Consider the following 17,596-nt stretch of genomic DNA (forward strand, 5'->3'; position numbering starts at 1 on the left):
ACGAAATTTAGACAAATAATGAAATAATTTTTTACGAGAATACCAATCGCTGCATGTGAACTCCATACAGAGTACCTACTCGACGATGGTGTGAATTAAACATTTATAAATAAAACGTAGCATTGTTTAACATTCCAACGCAATAGTTTAAACAATTCTTAACAATATGTGGTATATGAATAATGAAATGGCCCATCAGTATAAGTAAATAATAATTTTTCGTGAAATAATTTGTCCACCGGACGGGTAAAGATGGCTGACACACGCTGTGCTCTCCCCACTCCTCCGTCACTACATTCAAGGCTCATGTGGAGACTTGTATGTCTCACTCTCTCGGGGGCGTCCGAGGGTGGCGGACCTCCTGGATTGGTGGGTATCCCGGGATCATCCTAAGCTGACCAGTAGCGACCAGGGGGGACCAGTGCTGACCACTACTGACCAGTGCTGACCAGTGCTGACCAGCTGACCAGTGGTGAGCATACAATGACCAATAGTGACCAGTTACTGACCAGTGGTGAGTCTTGCTTAAATATCCCCTCTCTCTCTCTTATTTTTCTGATTTGAAGCTTCCTCGTTCATTTTTGACTATCGTTTGATAAAAAATTGGGTTTGTTGAATTTATCGGTTTTCGTTTCGTTACTGCGAATGTTTCCACCATTTTGACATACAATGAGATATTCTATTAACTGGTACTTCTATTATTTCGGCAATTGTTGCGTTACGTTGACCATACAAGACTCTGAAAGAAAATAATTCTCTATGGGGTATTTCCTTCGATCGTTTACTGTTTCTGTTTCCAATTCTTTCCTGAACTCGTATCTGTCTTTGTCGATTTCACTACTTGTGGTATTAGTTGAATCTGACTTGGTAAGATATTCCTCATTTCGTAGAATATTTTTACTGGTCAGCTAAGTTCACCAGCATCGTCTATCAATTAATCTGAATTTTTATCTCGATTTTGTTTGCGAAATTGCTTTGTCGATTTCACTGCTTGTGGTATTAGTTGAATCTGACTTGGTAAGATATTCCTCATTTCGTAGAATATTTTTACTGGTCAGCTAAGTTCATCAGCATCGTCTATCAATTAATCTGAATTTTTATTTTGACTTTATTGGTGAAATTTTTCTGTCGTTTTGACTGAGCGTATTTAATATATTTTGACTGGCATTGTTTAATTTATTAATATTTTCACTTCCTTATCACGTGTAAATGTTGTACATTTCTTTAGGTAGATCTACCCATCGAGAAACATTTATTCTACGTAGGAATATTTCAGAATTTCTTAGCTTGTTCGATACATCAGCTGAACAAATTATTTCTCCACTTGTCGAATCATAGATCGATTGGTTAGGGTTCATTAGATATTCCTTAATATGATACTAATACAAGTATTAGTTTTTGTTTCAGCTCAGATCTATTACAGATCGATTCCAAGGACATCGAGGGAAGACGCCACAACCGCCGAGGGACATATAATTCCAAGTACATTAGACTTAAGCTTCGTCGCGAACTTTAAAATTAACGTCGAAGATTTCTTTATTATACGTATCACCGCGCTGTACCAAGCAATTATTAAACAAGTAGCTTCTTCTCTCGTTATCTTGTTTCTTGCTTCGGTCACCACTGTTTCATCAATTGAAACATGTGATCGGCCGTGTATCTGGTCCGAAAGATCTAATCGCCTTCCCTTGGTAGCTTGATCGAGGGAAAATGGTACTTCGCTGGAAGGTGTGGAGCTTCCGTATTCTGCGGAAGCGCATACCTTCCAGCGGAAGTCGACCCTGTCTCAGGTACTCTCTCTTTGTCAGACAGCCTAAGTCGGGTCCTTCGGGCTCCCGGCGGGTTGCGTTGGAGAAATGGAGACCTCGATTCGGGGTTGCAGCGATCTGTTTTCCTATAGAGATCAAGTTAGCAAGGGCAGTAGGTTCGATCCTCGGATCCGCTGCACGGTTCAGCATCGCGTCGCGTCGCGTATCCCACGATTTAGCTTCATCCCTCTTTTTAACCACATAATTGCTTGGTACAACTAACATCCAAGGAACTTTGTTTCCTTCAATCGTCCGAATTTTAGTTTCAACTTGACTAGACTTGAGCTTCGACGTTAATTTTAAGTCCCTATTGTATGCGTCTCCCAATATTGCCAAGTAATTATTTAATAAGTAGCTTCTCTCGACTCGTTCTCTCATTTTTTGCTTTGGTCACCACTGTTTCGATGAATGAAATATGTGATCAGCCGTCCAGTTTGTCCAAAAGATCTAGTCGCCTGCCAATGATAGATCGATTTCTAGAAATAGAAATCAATCTACCAAGGGTAGTGTCGATTCGATCCGAAGATCTGCTGCGCGGTTCAGCATCGCGTCGCGTCGCGTCTCCCATAATTTAGCTTCACCCCTTTTTAAATGAAATAATTACTTGGTACAACTAAACTATAAGATCGAAGGAATATTGCTTCCTTCTATCTCTCTAGTTTAGTAATCTAGCTTGTAAGAATGTAAAAGGGAGATCGATGGAACTTTGATTCCATCTATCTCCCTTCGGGTCTCCACTCGCAGCAACCTCCACGTGGTGAGACCTGGTAATCGGTGTTACCCACGATAAAAAAGCTTTTCTATCGTGGGTAACACCGAGCTAATGGCTGCGAATTTAGAATTGTTTCTTGATATAATAAACGAATTTAGATTTATAGTTAGGCAGGTGTTTGGTTAGGCATTATGTTAGGCAGGTTATTTTTATTTGAAGACAAATTCTTTTGAAAACTCTTTCAACTCTCTTCGTTGATTGTGCGTCTTTCATTGGTTGCACTTTCGTTTGTTTCTTCTTCGACCAACGATCGTTGGTCACAGAAGATCTTTATTAATGGAGGGTGGTTGGGAATCGGTTAGGGTGGGTCTCCATTCGCAGCAACCTCCACGTGATAAGTCCTGGGTAATATTATTTACCGTTTAATTAATAATCATATCACTCTTAGCTGGGTAATGCAATTATTAATTAAAAACTAAATAATATTAGCAAATTGGCTGCAATCCGCCTTGCATAGGTCATCATGAATATAGAGCTTCTTCGCTACGTTAGTTCTGATTCTCAATGATTCATCAAAGACTCTAGAGTATTGTCACAGACGAGGTATACGAGTAGATCTTTCACTGAATGTATTTTTTCGACCCATTTTGATGGGATCTCGAAACCCCATTATCATTTTCGTGCTATTTGTAACATTACCAACAGATTTAGAAATTAATTTCAATCCCTGTATAGTAAATTTACATGTATTTATGCACACACTACAGCTGTCAACCCATCAGATTGGGCCACGAAAGTCCATAAGGTGTAAGGTCTATTCATATACCTTGTCTGTGCTTTAACCATACACGAATTACCACCGTTTGCTGACACTCATTCAACTCGGATGACTAGTAGGCTGATCAGCTCAGTCGGCAGGTTCAATAGATCTACACACATGATAATTTAACTATTATATGCACATACACTCTTTTATTTGTAGTTCGAAGTTCCACTACAGCATTTCATCGGCTCGTTGACGGGTTTTAATTTAATATTATCAAAACTTTATTGATAAGTCCATACGCAGTCAATAAATCATTCATACAAGTATAAGCGAAAGCGAATGTAAGAACATTAGGTGACTTAATATAACGATCAAAAAATTATTTTTTTCAACATAAACAAATTAATAGAATCAGTTGTTTCCCCAGAAAAGCGAAAACCAGCTTAATAATATACAGGGTGTTTGGTCAACCCTCAGAAAAACTTTAACGGGAGATTCTAGAAGCATAAATAAAACGAAAATCAAGAATAGCAATTCGTTGATAGAGGCTTCGTTAAAAACGTTATTAACGTTTAAAGTTCCACCAGTAGAATAGCAATCAGTGAACAGCTGCATACACGCGGAAAGTTGCAGCAGACCAGAGCTACTGAATAAGAAATTAACTAGTTTTAATTTATTTATTAATATAACAATGGAGTACTCGGTAATTTAGATCACTTATAAATGCTTGACTATTAACGCCAAGGGCTCACACTTCTCTAGAAACAGTCCCATTCCTGTCAAAAGACCCCGCCAATCTCCCTCTGTGACACAGCAACACATATTCCTAGATGTTACGTTTCTTTGAAGAAATACACGGTTTCACATCGTATCATGCATAGTACATATTAACTTGAGAATATATGTACGTCAATTTAATTAATAAACAGTGTCTAAAACTTATTACTATTATAATAACTACAATAGTGACCACACAAATGACCGCATTTTTGCCCGCTTAAAGATCCGCGCGATCCCCATCAATGCCCGCTATTCCGATTTCGGACATTTAAATGGGTAGTACTCTACCTAATTCAGCGTATATCTATATATATCAAAACGACATCTACCATAGAACGCCCAAGTTTGTCGAGAAATAATTCATTTTTTACACACAAGATGGTGCTGCAATTATTTACGATCGAAAACTAATTTTAATTTATTTATTAATGCAACAATAGAGTACTCAGTAATATAGATCACTTATAAATGCTACACAATTAACGCCAAAGGTCCAAACTTGTCTCGAAACAGTTCTATTCCTGTCGGAAGACCCTGCCAATCACACTCTTTGACACTGTAACACATATTCCTAGTTTTTACGTTTCTTTGAGGAAATACACGGTCCCACATCGTGTCAAGCACAATACACATTAACTTGAGACTATACGTACGTCAGTTTAATTAATAAACAGTGTGTAAAGCTTATTATTATAATATTAACTCTGTAATTCAGTGTATATCTATATATATCAAGACGACATCTACCATAGAACGCCCAAGTTTGTCGAGAAATAATTCACTTTTTACACACAAGATGGTACTGCAATTATTTACGATCGAAAATTAATTTTAATTTATTTGTTAATGCAACAATACAGTACTCAGTAATATGGATCACTTATAAATGCTTCACAATTAACGCCAAAGGTCCAAACTTGTCTCGAAACAGTTCTATTCCTGTCGGAAGACACTGCCAACCACACTCTTTGACACTGTAACACATATTCCTAGTTTTTACGTTTCTTTGAGGAAATACACGGTCCCACATCGTGTCAAGCACAATACACATTAACTTGAGACTATACGTACGTCAGTTTAATTAATAAACAGTGTGTAAAGCTTATTATTATAATATTAACACTGTAATTCAGTGTATATCTATATATATCAAGACGACATCTACCATAAAACACCCAAGTTTGTCGAGAAATAATTCACTTTTTACACATAAGATGGTACTGCAATTATTTACGATCGAAAACTAATTTTAATTTATTTGTTAATGCAACAATACAGTACTCAGTAATTTAGATTACTTATAAATGCTTCACAATTAACGGTAATGATCCTAACTTGTCTAGAAACAGGTCTACTTCTGCCGGTTATTTAAGTTAACCAGTGTCTTAGGTTAACGATATCCTCTGACAGAAGTAGGACTGTTTCTGGACATGATTGGGCCTTTGGCGTTAATTATGAAGCATTTTTAAGTGATCTAAATTACTGAGCACTCTATTGTTGCATTAACAAGCAAATTAAAATTAGTTTTCGATCGTAAATAATTGCAGTACCATCTTATGTGCAAAAAGTGAATTATTTTTCGACAAACTTGGGCGTTTTATGGTAGATGTCGTTTTGATATATATAGATATACACTGAAGTACATACTTATTATGATAATAATAAGCTTTACACACTGTTTATTAATTAAATTAACGTACATATAGTCGCAAGTTAATGTGTATTGTACATGACACGATGTGGGACCGTGTATTTCCTCAGAGAAACGTAAAAACTAGGAATATGTGTGCAGTGTCAAAGAGTGAGGTTGGCAGGGTCTTCTGACAGGAATAGAACTGTTTCGAGACAAGTTTGGACTTTTAGCGTTAATTGTAAATCATTTATAAGTGATATATATTACTGAGTACTCTATTGTTGCATTAATAAATAAATTAAAATTAGTTTTCGATCGTAAATAATTGCAACACCATCTTGTGTGTAAAAAATGAATTATTTCTCGACAAACTTGGGCGTTCTATGGTAGATGTCGTTTTGATATATATAGATATACACTGAATTAGGTATAGTACTACCCATTTATGTTTTATCTTTAAGCGGGCAAAAATGCGGTCATTTATGTGGTCGCTATTGTAGTTATTATAATAGGAATAAGTTTTAGACACTGTTTATTAATTAAATTGACATACATATAATGGTAATTCGTGTATGGTTAAAGTGTTGTCCTAAAATTCAACTTATTGTTACGTATGCCGAACATTTCGTTCAACAATTTTTCCTTACCACTTAAATACATTAGGAAATTGCTCTGCTATTTATCTAACCTTTGAAATGGGGGTCACTTCCGTCGAGATACAGCAACTCGATAATTAACACAATTCGGAGAATACTGAGTGCGGTAATTTCCATTGTACATTGGAATCCGCCCCTACAGATTTTGGGGTATATAAACCCCGCGATCTCCTTGCTGGGGGATCATAATCGTACCGTCACGTTTAGAGTCAACGTCACTTCTCTCGTTACTCGTCTACGGTTTTGATAGTTCATTTCGTGAGATCGGGCTACAGTACCTTTTCGTATCAATTTTAAACCATATAGAACCCATGAACCGGTATAAATTCTACTACGGCCTTTATTTTCAACCGATTTACTTCCGCATCGCCAGTGCGTCAACACCGTGCAAGATCAGTTTAGGTAATTATAATTATTCTTTGAACGCGACATAACATACACTGAACATTTGTATTTTACTTTTTGGTTTAAGAATATATCTAGATTTATTATTAAATCAGAGTTATCCAACTTCTTTAACCCATCATTACATAAAGCAATTATTGTTAGTTAAACGTTCCCACAATAATATAACTTTACCGCTCGAGTTATATTATAATTAATAATTGAAAGTTACGAGGTCAATTAACATATCCGAAATCCAAATACGAATCCTTACAACCTAGTGGCTCCTCGATTTCGCATCGAGTTCGTCCATGCAATCTATTACCATCCTAGCGGCTCCTTGATTACGCATCAAGTTCGTCCGTGCACCTAACTAATATACTGATACCATATTCTATGTACTCTCTCTCACACTCGTAGGCCACGCTGCACGGCCCTGGCTCGTAACATTATTAAATTCAACTTTTGTCTTAGCGAAAATCGCAATTGGTTAAGCTGCTTACCTGTTTTCAATTACCAAACATTTATTCCTAAATTAACCCTTTGCGAGTGAGACCATGTTGCACCTTATTCTAAAACATTATTCGTTCTCAATGAATTTAAGTAAGCATGTAATGTACAAGATTTCATGCAATTTTTTCTTTTCTAGAGAAGATAGAGAAAAAGTTTATTTAATTTTTTTTACATAAAATTTAATTCTTCCTAAGATTTATATGAAACATTTAAAAGGTTATACTTCAGGTAAAAAGGGGTATAACTAGGTAAAACGGTTTTAACATTATCTGCTAACTCAAGTTTCTGTTCTAAAATTATATGCTATGTTTGTACCTGAAAAAATATTCGGGTATATTCTTTTAAAATTTATAATCCAACCCATAATTTGTATTAAAATGGCATACAGTATTTAGTTCGCCATAACAAACTGATACAGTTATCTCAAAACATATCAAGGAATATTATTATTAATGAATTTCTGTAACAATTAATTCTTTTGTTTTGTTCATATTATAAAAATAAAAACAGCGTGCACGATACTAGCAAAGAGTGGACTCTCATTTTAATTTATTAATTTTCAATCTTAAAGTATTTTGATTTTGAAAAGTCGTATTAATAATATACATATGTACGCTCGTACATAGGAATAATAAAAAAAATTTCTTTACTCCAATAGTCAAAATATGATCAAGAGGTCTTAAAATGTGTATTTCTGTAAAAAAAATTTCGCAAAATTTTTTTTCATTATGCTATTTGTTTATATGAGCCTATAGGTCGGAAAGTAAAAATGCCTGGGCAGTTGAGAATCTCGGCTCGAGATTCCAAATCGTATGCCATTAACAGGAGATCGGATTTCAATTGTTCAAGAGCGACAAGGCAAATGTGAGCCTTTCTCTCTCGACTCCCACGAGGCGGTCCGAAATTACTTCGGGCAGCTTTGGAATAATCGAGAAAGAGGGCATGTGTCAGTTTGCCTTTGTCGACTTTCCGAAACTCCACGAGCTCACGTACGCGTGATATTCCATGTGTGAGTAGGGTACCGGGTGCTGAATCTGGCATCTATGCAAAGACCTCGGAGAGTCGATAAAGACAAAATGACATATGCCCTCTTTCTCGATTCACCGAAGCTGCCCAAAGTAAGTTCGGACCGTCTCATGGGAGTCGAGAGAGAAAGGCTCACACTTCCCTTCTCGCTCTTGAACAACTAATATCCGACCTCCCGTCAACAGGTCTCCACTGGCCTCTGCTGACCGCTGCTGACCACTCCTGGAATTTCTGACAACGTATAACGATTACGACTGGCTACTGTTAGTCTCTCCCAGACTCTGCTGACTGCTGCTGACCACTCCTGGAATTTCTGACAACGTATAATGATTACTACTGACGTCTGCCAGCCTCCGCTGGCCTCTGCTGACCGCTGCTGACTACTCCTGTTACTTCTGACAACGTATAACGATTACGATTGGCTACTGTTAGCCTCTCCCAGCCTCTGCTGGCCTCTGCTGACCACCGCTTATATTTCTGACAACGTATAACGATTACTACTGACTTCTGCCTGCCTCCGCTGGACTTTGCTGACCGCTACTGACCACTCCTGATACTTCTGACAACGTATACGATTACAACTTTACTGCCTGCCCCTGCTGGACTCTGCTTGTCACTGCTTGCCACTGCTAGCCTCTGCTGACCACAGCTGACCACCCCTAATGCTTCCAACAACGTATAACGATTACTACTTGTTACTGCTTGCCCCTGCTGGACTCTACTTGCCTCTGCATGCCTCTGCTGACCTCCGTTGGCCTCTGCTGGCCTCCGTTGGCCTCTGCTGACCGCTGCTGACCACTGCTGACCACCGCTTATATTTCTGGCAACGTACAACGATTACTACTGGCTACTGCCACCCTCTGCTGACCTCTGCCAGCATCTCCCGACCTAAGGTGGCCTCTGCCAACATCACCCGACGTCAGCTGGCCATCGCTGACCACTGCTGACCGTTGCTGGCAACTTGTGACATGATGTAATATAATATAATATGTTTATATGTATTTAAGTTTTGTATAATGTAAATCTATGGCAATAAATGATATAATTTCAAAGAATTCCATGTGTCCTCATCATTTTTACCTTTTCTTTCCTCTCGAAATCATTCCCTTAGCTATAAGATACGTGTCACCTGTTCCCCTACCATGTCCTCCTGATAACAATGTCCAAATTGTCCAAAAACCGTCAGCGCCAGACCTATGGTCGATTAGAGATACTTATTCATTCATTCAGTAAACGTCAGCTCCCGTACTAGCTGCCAGAGATAAAAATTTTCTAGTCTAAAATGGACCTGAAACCGTCAGCGCCATAGCTACGGGTCGATAGGTAAACGGCAGCCGCGTACTAGCTGCCAGAGGCAAAAATTTTCAAAGTTCCGCGGAAAGTTTTCAAATCTGGCGCCGCCTAGGCTTTCTCACAAGCGCTCGTTCGGGCCTTCGTTTCTATATATACACTCGTTAACCCAACTCTAAATGGGCCATTTCATGACATGCCTTCCTAGCAGCAACATCTAGCAGCAGAGCGGAGCCGGCAGGAGATGGTCCTCCCCTGGAGGGGGGGAGGTGGGAGTCCGGCCAGGTCTGGCTGGCGGTCTCCCACCCAGTGGGGGGGGGGGGGTCGCTGCAAAATTTTCGGGATGTTCCTTCCCGAAAATGTTCTAAGTTCCACGGCTGGCAGGAGACAACAATGGCGGATGGCGACTACCAGGAGAGAGGAGGGGGCCTGCGCGATCTTCCCGAAAAATTTCTAAGTTCCACAGCTGGCAGGAGACAACAACAATGGCGGATGGCCAGCGACGATCTTCCATAAAAATTTCTAAGTTCCACAGCGAGCACGAGGCACCTGGCGGTTGACGGCTGCCAGGAGAGATGGAAGGCAGGCTGCGATGTTCCTCCAGAAAAATTGCAAAGTCCCGGGAAAGATTTCAGGGGGGGCCGCTTTAAAATTTTTGCCGAAAAATTCAGGCCGGAATTTTTGCCGCTGCCTGAAACTTCCGAGAAATTTCAGGGATTTCCGAGAAGTTTCAGGGATGTCGCTAAGTTTCAGGGAGCTCGATAAGTTTCAGGGATTCCGAGAAATTCCAGGGATTCCGAGAATTTTCAGGAATTCTTAGAAATGACGTCATTTCCAGGAATTCGCAGAAATTCCTGGCGGCGGGAAATTTGAAATCTTTCTGGGGAACTTAGAAAATTTTAAAAGATTCGGAGTGTCTTATAACTAAGGGAATGATTTCGATAGGAAAAGAAGGGTAAAAATGATGAGAACACATAGAATTCTTTGAAATTATATCATTTATTGCCATAGATTTACATTATACAACACTTTAATACATATAAACATATTATATTATATTACATCGTGTCACAATTTGTCAGCAACGGTCAGCAGTGGTCAGCGATGGTCAGCTGACGTCGGGAGATGTTGGCAGAGGTCAGCAAAGGGTCGCAGTAGCCAGTAATAATCGTTGTACGTTGCCAGAAATATAAACGGTGATCAGCAGTGATCAGCAGCGGTCAGCAGAGGCCAGCTTAGGCCAGGGGACGCTGGCAGAGGTTAACAGAGGAAGGCAGGAGTCGTAGTAATCGTTGTACGTTGCCAGAAATATAAGCGGTGGTCAGCAGAGGCCAGCTGTGGCAAGCAGAGATCACCAGGGGCGAATAGTAGCAAGTAGTAAGCGTTATGTGTTGTCAGAAGCATCAGAGGTGGTCAGCAGCGGTCAGCAGAGACGAGCAGAGGCATGCAATGACAAGCAGAGATCAGCAGGGGCGAACAGTAGCATGTAGTAATTGTTATACGATGTCAGAAGCATCAGAGGTGGTCAGCAGTGTTCAGCAGAGGCCAGCAAAGTCATGCACAGGAAAGCAAAAACCTGCAAAGACAAGCAGAGACTTGCAGTAGTAAGTATTAATCGTTATACATTATCAGAAATACCTGCAATGGTCAGTAGTGTTCGGTAGAGGCCAGGAAAGTTCAGCAGAAACAAGCACACGCTGACAGAGATCAGCAAAGACCAACAGAGGTTAGCAGAAGTCAGTAGTAATTGTTATAGGTTGTCAGAAATGTAAGCGATGATTAGCAGAGTCCAGCAGAGGCAAGCAGTAATCAGGAGCAGTCAGTAACAGTCGCTGTATGGTGTCAAAAGTTGACGGGAGTTCTGTACTTTTGTCAGCACTGGTCATCAGTGGTCATCAGAGGCAAATAGAAACCAGAAGTAATTTGCAGAGTTCAGTAATGAACTCTAGGAAAGGCAAGTAAAAATACCTGGGCAGTCAAGATTCCGAATCGTATGCCGTTGTCGTGAGGTCGGATTTCAGTTATTCAAGAGCGAGAAGGCAAATGTGAGCCTGCCTCTCTTAACTTCCATGAGACGTGTCCACGGTGCACTCGGCGCTTCGTCTGGCATCTCTGGTTTAAACCAGAGATAATAGATCACGCGTATGTACGTGAGCTTGTAGTGTTTCGGAAAGTCGACAAAGGTAAACTGACTGCTCTCCTTCAAGAGTCTCTCAGAGCATAGTTGCCAGATTCAGCACCCGGTGCTTTACTCACACATGGCAGATCACGCGTACGTGAGCTCGTGGGGTTTCGGAAAGTCGACAAAGGCAAACTGACACATGCCCTCTTTCTCGATTATTCCGAAGCTGCCCGAAGTAATTTCGGTCCGCCTCGTGGGAGTCGAGAGAGAAAGGCTCACATTTGCCTTCTCACTCTTAACAACTGAAATCCGACCTCCCGTCTACGGCATACGATTTCGAATCTCGAGCCGAGATTCTCGACTGCCCAGGCATTTTTACTTTCCGACCTATGTAGGCGCACATAAGCATAGAGATTAGTGAGTTGTTATTTAATTGTATCCCGTAATAGGAGAAAATCTACATAAAATAATTGGAAATCTGATTTCTAGGTCAAGTTTAATCTTTGATAGTTGTTAATGGTACCCAGGACACGTTATTGGCATAGAGAATATTTTATGTACGTCTCTGTATGTTACTAAAATAGAAATGTGTATATACGTCGAACGACAATGGAGAACTGTCGATCTTATTGGAGTCATAGATATCATCACCATGCTACTGTGGAGAAATCCTACCCGGATCATCAGAAGTAATCTGGAGAATGTGATATTATTTATTGTGTAATTGTTAGAAATGTATAATATCGTATGTAATTATCTTAAACGTAACTATTTGCTTAGATTCATTCTGCGGCCTCTCGTTTGCGTTGTTTGTAAGTCGATGTATTTTCAGTAATAATATTTTTGATAAACATAGACCTCAGTCGTTGCACCTTTTACGCAGGATGTCCAAAAATGATTAATGAACAGTGTCCAAAGCTTCTTACTACATTATAATAACTACAGTAGTGTCGACATAAGTGACTGCATTCTTACCTACTTAAATATCCGTTTCGTTTGCCCGTAATGCTCCCTATGCATAAGTTAAAGAAAGTGTGACCCATCGATGGTACATGATTTGCACAGCTATCCACGGCAAAACGCCCAAGTTTGTCGCGGATAGTTCGTTATTTTCAACGATAGATGGCGCTTATTTTCCGACCTAAAACCCCCTGGTGCTAAAACGCCCAAGTTTGTCGTGGAATAGTTCGTTATCTCCAACGCTAGATGGCGCTTACTTCCCGACCTCGAACCCTCTGGTGCTAAAACGCCCAAGTTTGTCGTGGAATAGTTCATATCGTCCACGCTAGATGGATTTCTCGACAAACTTGGGCTTTTTAGCACCAGAGGGTTCGAGGCTTCGTCTGGCATGTCTGTACAGCCGGGATGTTTTCCTTTAAAGTACGTTTGTTTGGTTAGTTTGTTTACAAATTTTTTAAATTGTATATAACGCAATGCGATTTATTAGCGAAAGGGCAAGAACGCTTTATTGCTGTGTGGGAGTGTTTGTGCATCGATCGCAACGTTAAAGTTTACGTCTTTCTCTCAGTATTAAATGACAAATGTAGTAAACCTAAAACTATAAACAGATCGCTTGCTTTTTTTAAACATGTGGAGGGATGTGTAAATACTGTGTAAATAGTTGTATATTTGTACGAAACGTACGATAATTGGATTTGATTTGCTTTTGGGTGAGAGAAAATTCAAATGGATGATGAGCGATTCTGATGATACCGATGTTTTACTCCTAATTCCGCCTGACCTATTTCTTGTACCATCATCAGACTCTGATGCTAATTCTGATCGTGGAAAAGCAGATTATAGCAGTGGGAAAACAGGAGTAATATCGGAACTTGTGGAGCATATGCAATCGTTAGAAAACAGAATAACTGCTATTGAATTTAAAGATACTAGCTTAGATGGTACTTTGCTAAATAATTCGTTGGAATCACAAATTCACAATAACCCAATTATCAAGTTTAGACAGACATTGCCTAGAACTAATCTCTATGTAAGTCAGAGCTGTAGCTTACAAAATACACCCGTGAAGCCTCGAAAATCCTTGTCTGTTCCAACAACTCCTAATAGTTACTCATTGTCAAACCACACTAATTTTAATCAGAATGACATGAAATTGGGGAATTGTCTTCCTATGGCTACTGGTACTAATACAACTAATGTTAATGATCATGATAAGGATAAGCACGATCATTTAATATCCCATTCTGAATCCTCTGTGGTATTACCTTTTGGTTCTCGCAGTGTGGGTTTCTCGCATGCCACTGCTACTTCTTCCAAAGGGGAACTTTGCTCTTATCCTCTAAAGCATTGTAAAACTACAAGTAATATGTTTGTTAAACCTTCTACCAATCAATTACATTCAATGCCATCTACCTCAACTTTATTTAGTGTAACGGAACAACCACATTCGTGCTCTAAAGTTAGTATACAAAATATGGAGCTCTCTGAAGTGAATGAGCTACTTCAAGAAATGGAGGCTACCGAATTAGAACTATCAAAACGAATAAATAGTGTCTCAAAACATCAGTGTCACAGAGAACAAAGTGATATGTTAATATCAAATCACAGCAACAATGCTTCTACTAGCAAAATTAACAATGATACACGTAAAAATTCTATCAATCGAAAATTGGAGTTTGATTTAGAAGACTCGAATGAATATTGTGATATCAGACCAATTGTATCCAAAAATATGTGTTCAAATGTTTTCCCTGATATATCTCTACCATACAATAGTTCGTTTAATTTTGACGAGAGTGAGAAAATAATCTCAGAATTTAAATCATGGGGACAAAATGGACAGAAACCAACATTAAAAACTGAAAAGGTAGAAAATATAAGTGAATTAAAAAATGCAAATAATATTGATAAATTGATTGTGAATGGAAATAATATAAAAAGAAGAGAATCAGTTATTGAACAAATTCCCTTGTGTGCAGATGATGTAAATAGTGTAAATGCAACTGCTGGTTATAATGTACAACCACATTCTGCACATAAAAATGTAGAATCTTCATTGCTTAGTGATTTAGCACAATATACTAGTTCTCAACAAAATAACAATGTACAGCAAATGAAACAAATGCACAATGGAATGTGTAATAAGAGCATTGCTCATGCTTCAACAAATACAGACTGTTTTCCGAGGTATTTTTGTTATAATTATAAATGAATTATCTTGTATATCAGGTGTGCACGAGATTTCGAAAATGTCCTAAAATGTTCGAGATCTCGCGTACTCCTGATGTATATCTATTGTCCTACATTTATGAGAAGTTTTAATAACTATTTATATTCTTTCCAGAAAATCGCAAAGACTTTTGTCATTATCAGATTTCTGGGATAACAATAGCAATAAATCGCAAGAAGAAATGCGTCGAATTAAATTAGAAGAAGAAAAATTTCGCCGAGAGGTAAGTAAACTCTATATGAATGCGTCTTCATTACTAATCAATTTATGTAATTAGTAATATAAAACTCTACAGCATTGTGAACACTTAATTCAAGAGCTCCAAAAACGATTGTTAGAGCAACAAGAGAAGGTTGCAGTAGCACTTAGAGTAGACAATGAAAAGAATGAATTGATCGTGCAATTTAATAATGCATGGTCAAAACTGAAACAACGCGTTCATATTTTAGAAAATGAATATAGTGCTTTACAGACAAATATGAGGAATACAACAGAGAAGCATCAGTTAGAAATTTCAGAATTACAATCACAGATTAAACGTTGTGAAGGAGAATTATCAAAAGCTTTAGATCTAGCAGCTGGATACAAAGAAAAAAGTGATTCAGTGATAAAGGAAAAGGTAGAGTTATTAAAAAATCATGCTGACGAATTAGAGAATTATAAATCATTTGTACTAGAAGCAGAAACGAAATGTGAACAAATAAAAGTAGACAGCAATAAAATATTAGAGGAAAAGAGACAAATTGAAGAAACACTAAAAAGTCTTCAACAAGAATTAGGCAAAGAGAGATTAAAAGGTGGAGAAGTTAGAAATGAAATGAATGTTATTCATAAAGCATTAGATACTTGTGAGGCAGAACTAACTGTACTAAGGCAAGAGAAAGAAAATTTACAGTTGAAATTGAAGGAAGAGATAAATAGGAATGCAATTTTACAGCAAAAACATGCTACACTACTTTTGTCAGTAGATGATGCTAAAAAAGCAGAGGTAGTTTATTAATCAGCATTTCGTTGCGTTCATAAATATTTATTGATTTGCCAACTATATTTTGCAGAAAGTAGCCAAAGATGAAACAAAATCTCTTGTGGAAGAGAAAGAAAAAATTAGGTCAGAATTACAAGAAGTTTACCAAAAACAAGTTGATGAAGTAGTGAAAGTTAAGTTAAGAGAATTTCAAGCTCAGCTTGATGTTGCTGAGTCTGAATTTCTTGAAGAATTAAAAACTAGGCAACAGGTTATTGCTGAATGTGCAGCCAGAAAAATTAAAGATATTATAGATAAGTATGTTCCCTCTTTATTTAAGTATATTTTTTATACGTGTATTGTATATAAGCACTGTGTACAATACAATTATTAAATTATTCAGACATCGATTAGAAATAAATTTATTAGAAGAGAAACAAAAGGAAGAGAAACGGCTATGCGAACTTCAGTTAGCGCAAGCTTTACAAAAATCGTCGATTTTAGAAACGGAACTTCATTCTCAACGCGCTACTAAATCTCAACTTGCAGAACAGCTTCATTCTGTAATGCAAAAACAATGGCTTCAAGCCTTACAAATAATATCAGGTGAAGTCATCCGATCGCCTTTTATTAATAATACTATAGTTTGGTTAGGGTTAGCTCTACTAATAGCATAACCTCTCAGGTGGAAATATGGAAGATTTGACACCTCTTCAAAAAATTCACGCTGAGAGATTATTCAAAGCCCCTAAAAAATCCGAATCAATGCCAAATTGTTTCGCAAAAGTTTTTCAAGAACCAAGAAAATTAACATTGCAACCCTCAGATATAAAAAATTTTCACGATCAAGGCGAAAGTATGAGTACTATCACTCCGATCGACGATACTCCACTAACAAGTAGAAAAGAGTTAAAAGATGATCTTCGTAAATATGTAAAAATGGTAAAATTTATTTGAAGAGAAATATTATTTCGCAGTTAATATAAAAATTATTATGTTACCCACATATTTTGCAGATCGCCGAGATGCAACAATCGAGGGACGAACATTTAAAAATTAGAGAAAACATTTCAAGCCCGCCATTAATTTGCAGAGAAGTACCACGGAAGCACTATTTGAAAAAGGAACTAAGCATAAAGGATGAAGACAGTGTTATGACATGGCAACCTGCTCCATCAGAGGTAATTTAATCACTAATAATTTACGATATGATTTTAGTAACACAATTGTATTTTTTAGACTACACCGGACACTAGCGAATTTATTCCAGCATCACAAATTTGTACAAAGGGGGATCAACTGAAACATAAACCACCGTGGAAATGATCTACTACTTCTAGTTCGATAAATATCGATTACGGTATCGATGAAGTGGACCATATCGATATATTGCATTTACTTAGCCATACTTAAGATATATCTATGATACATATTTTTTATTCGAATAAAATGAATTTTATACATAAACATAATAAAATTAAAAATGAATATTGTTTTTTTTTGTTATTTAATCTCATTCTCCCATTCTCTTAAACAACTGACTAAACCATTCATTAGTTCGTTCTTGCTACTACCGCGTAGAGGAAAAGGATGTTCGATAAAGAATGATAAGCAGTGTATCTGCTTTTTTAGATTAGACTTAATTTATGTATGCTCGTTTTGGAACGCTTCAGTCGATGGCATTACTTCACACTGTACGCGATAAGCATATTTTTATGAGTAAATACAATTTATGTTACGTGGATGCAATGC

General features: G+C 38.0%; 1 protein-coding gene across 2 annotated transcripts; it reads left to right on the forward strand.

The window, feature by feature from the left end:
* The first annotated feature begins 13,031 nt into the window (after nt 1-13,031).
* Cnb (centriole duplication and spindle assembly protein centrobin) lies at nt 13,032-17,300 on the forward strand. 2 transcript variants are annotated; one of them, XM_076764643.1, is made up of 8 exons: nt 13,032-14,837; nt 14,995-15,103; nt 15,176-15,868; nt 15,936-16,162; nt 16,248-16,450; nt 16,530-16,786; nt 16,861-17,025; nt 17,084-17,300. In XM_076764643.1, the coding sequence occupies exons 1-8, from the start codon at nt 13,381-13,383 to the stop codon at nt 17,168-17,170; spliced, it is 3,198 nt and encodes a 1,065-aa protein (XP_076620758.1). In that variant the 5' UTR covers nt 13,032-13,380; the 3' UTR covers nt 17,171-17,300. The 2 variants fall into 2 exon arrangements, 1 of the variants encoding a protein (XP_076620758.1); XR_013079662.1 differs by lacking the exons at nt 16,861-17,025; nt 17,084-17,300 and having other exon boundaries at nt 16,259-16,450; nt 16,530-16,655.
* The last annotated feature ends 296 nt before the right edge of the window (nt 17,301-17,596 follow it).

The sequence above is a fragment of the Colletes latitarsis genome, chromosome 5, assembly GCF_051014445.1.
Source record: "Colletes latitarsis isolate SP2378_abdomen chromosome 5, iyColLati1, whole genome shotgun sequence".
NCBI lineage: Eukaryota > Metazoa > Arthropoda > Insecta > Hymenoptera > Colletidae > Colletes > Colletes latitarsis.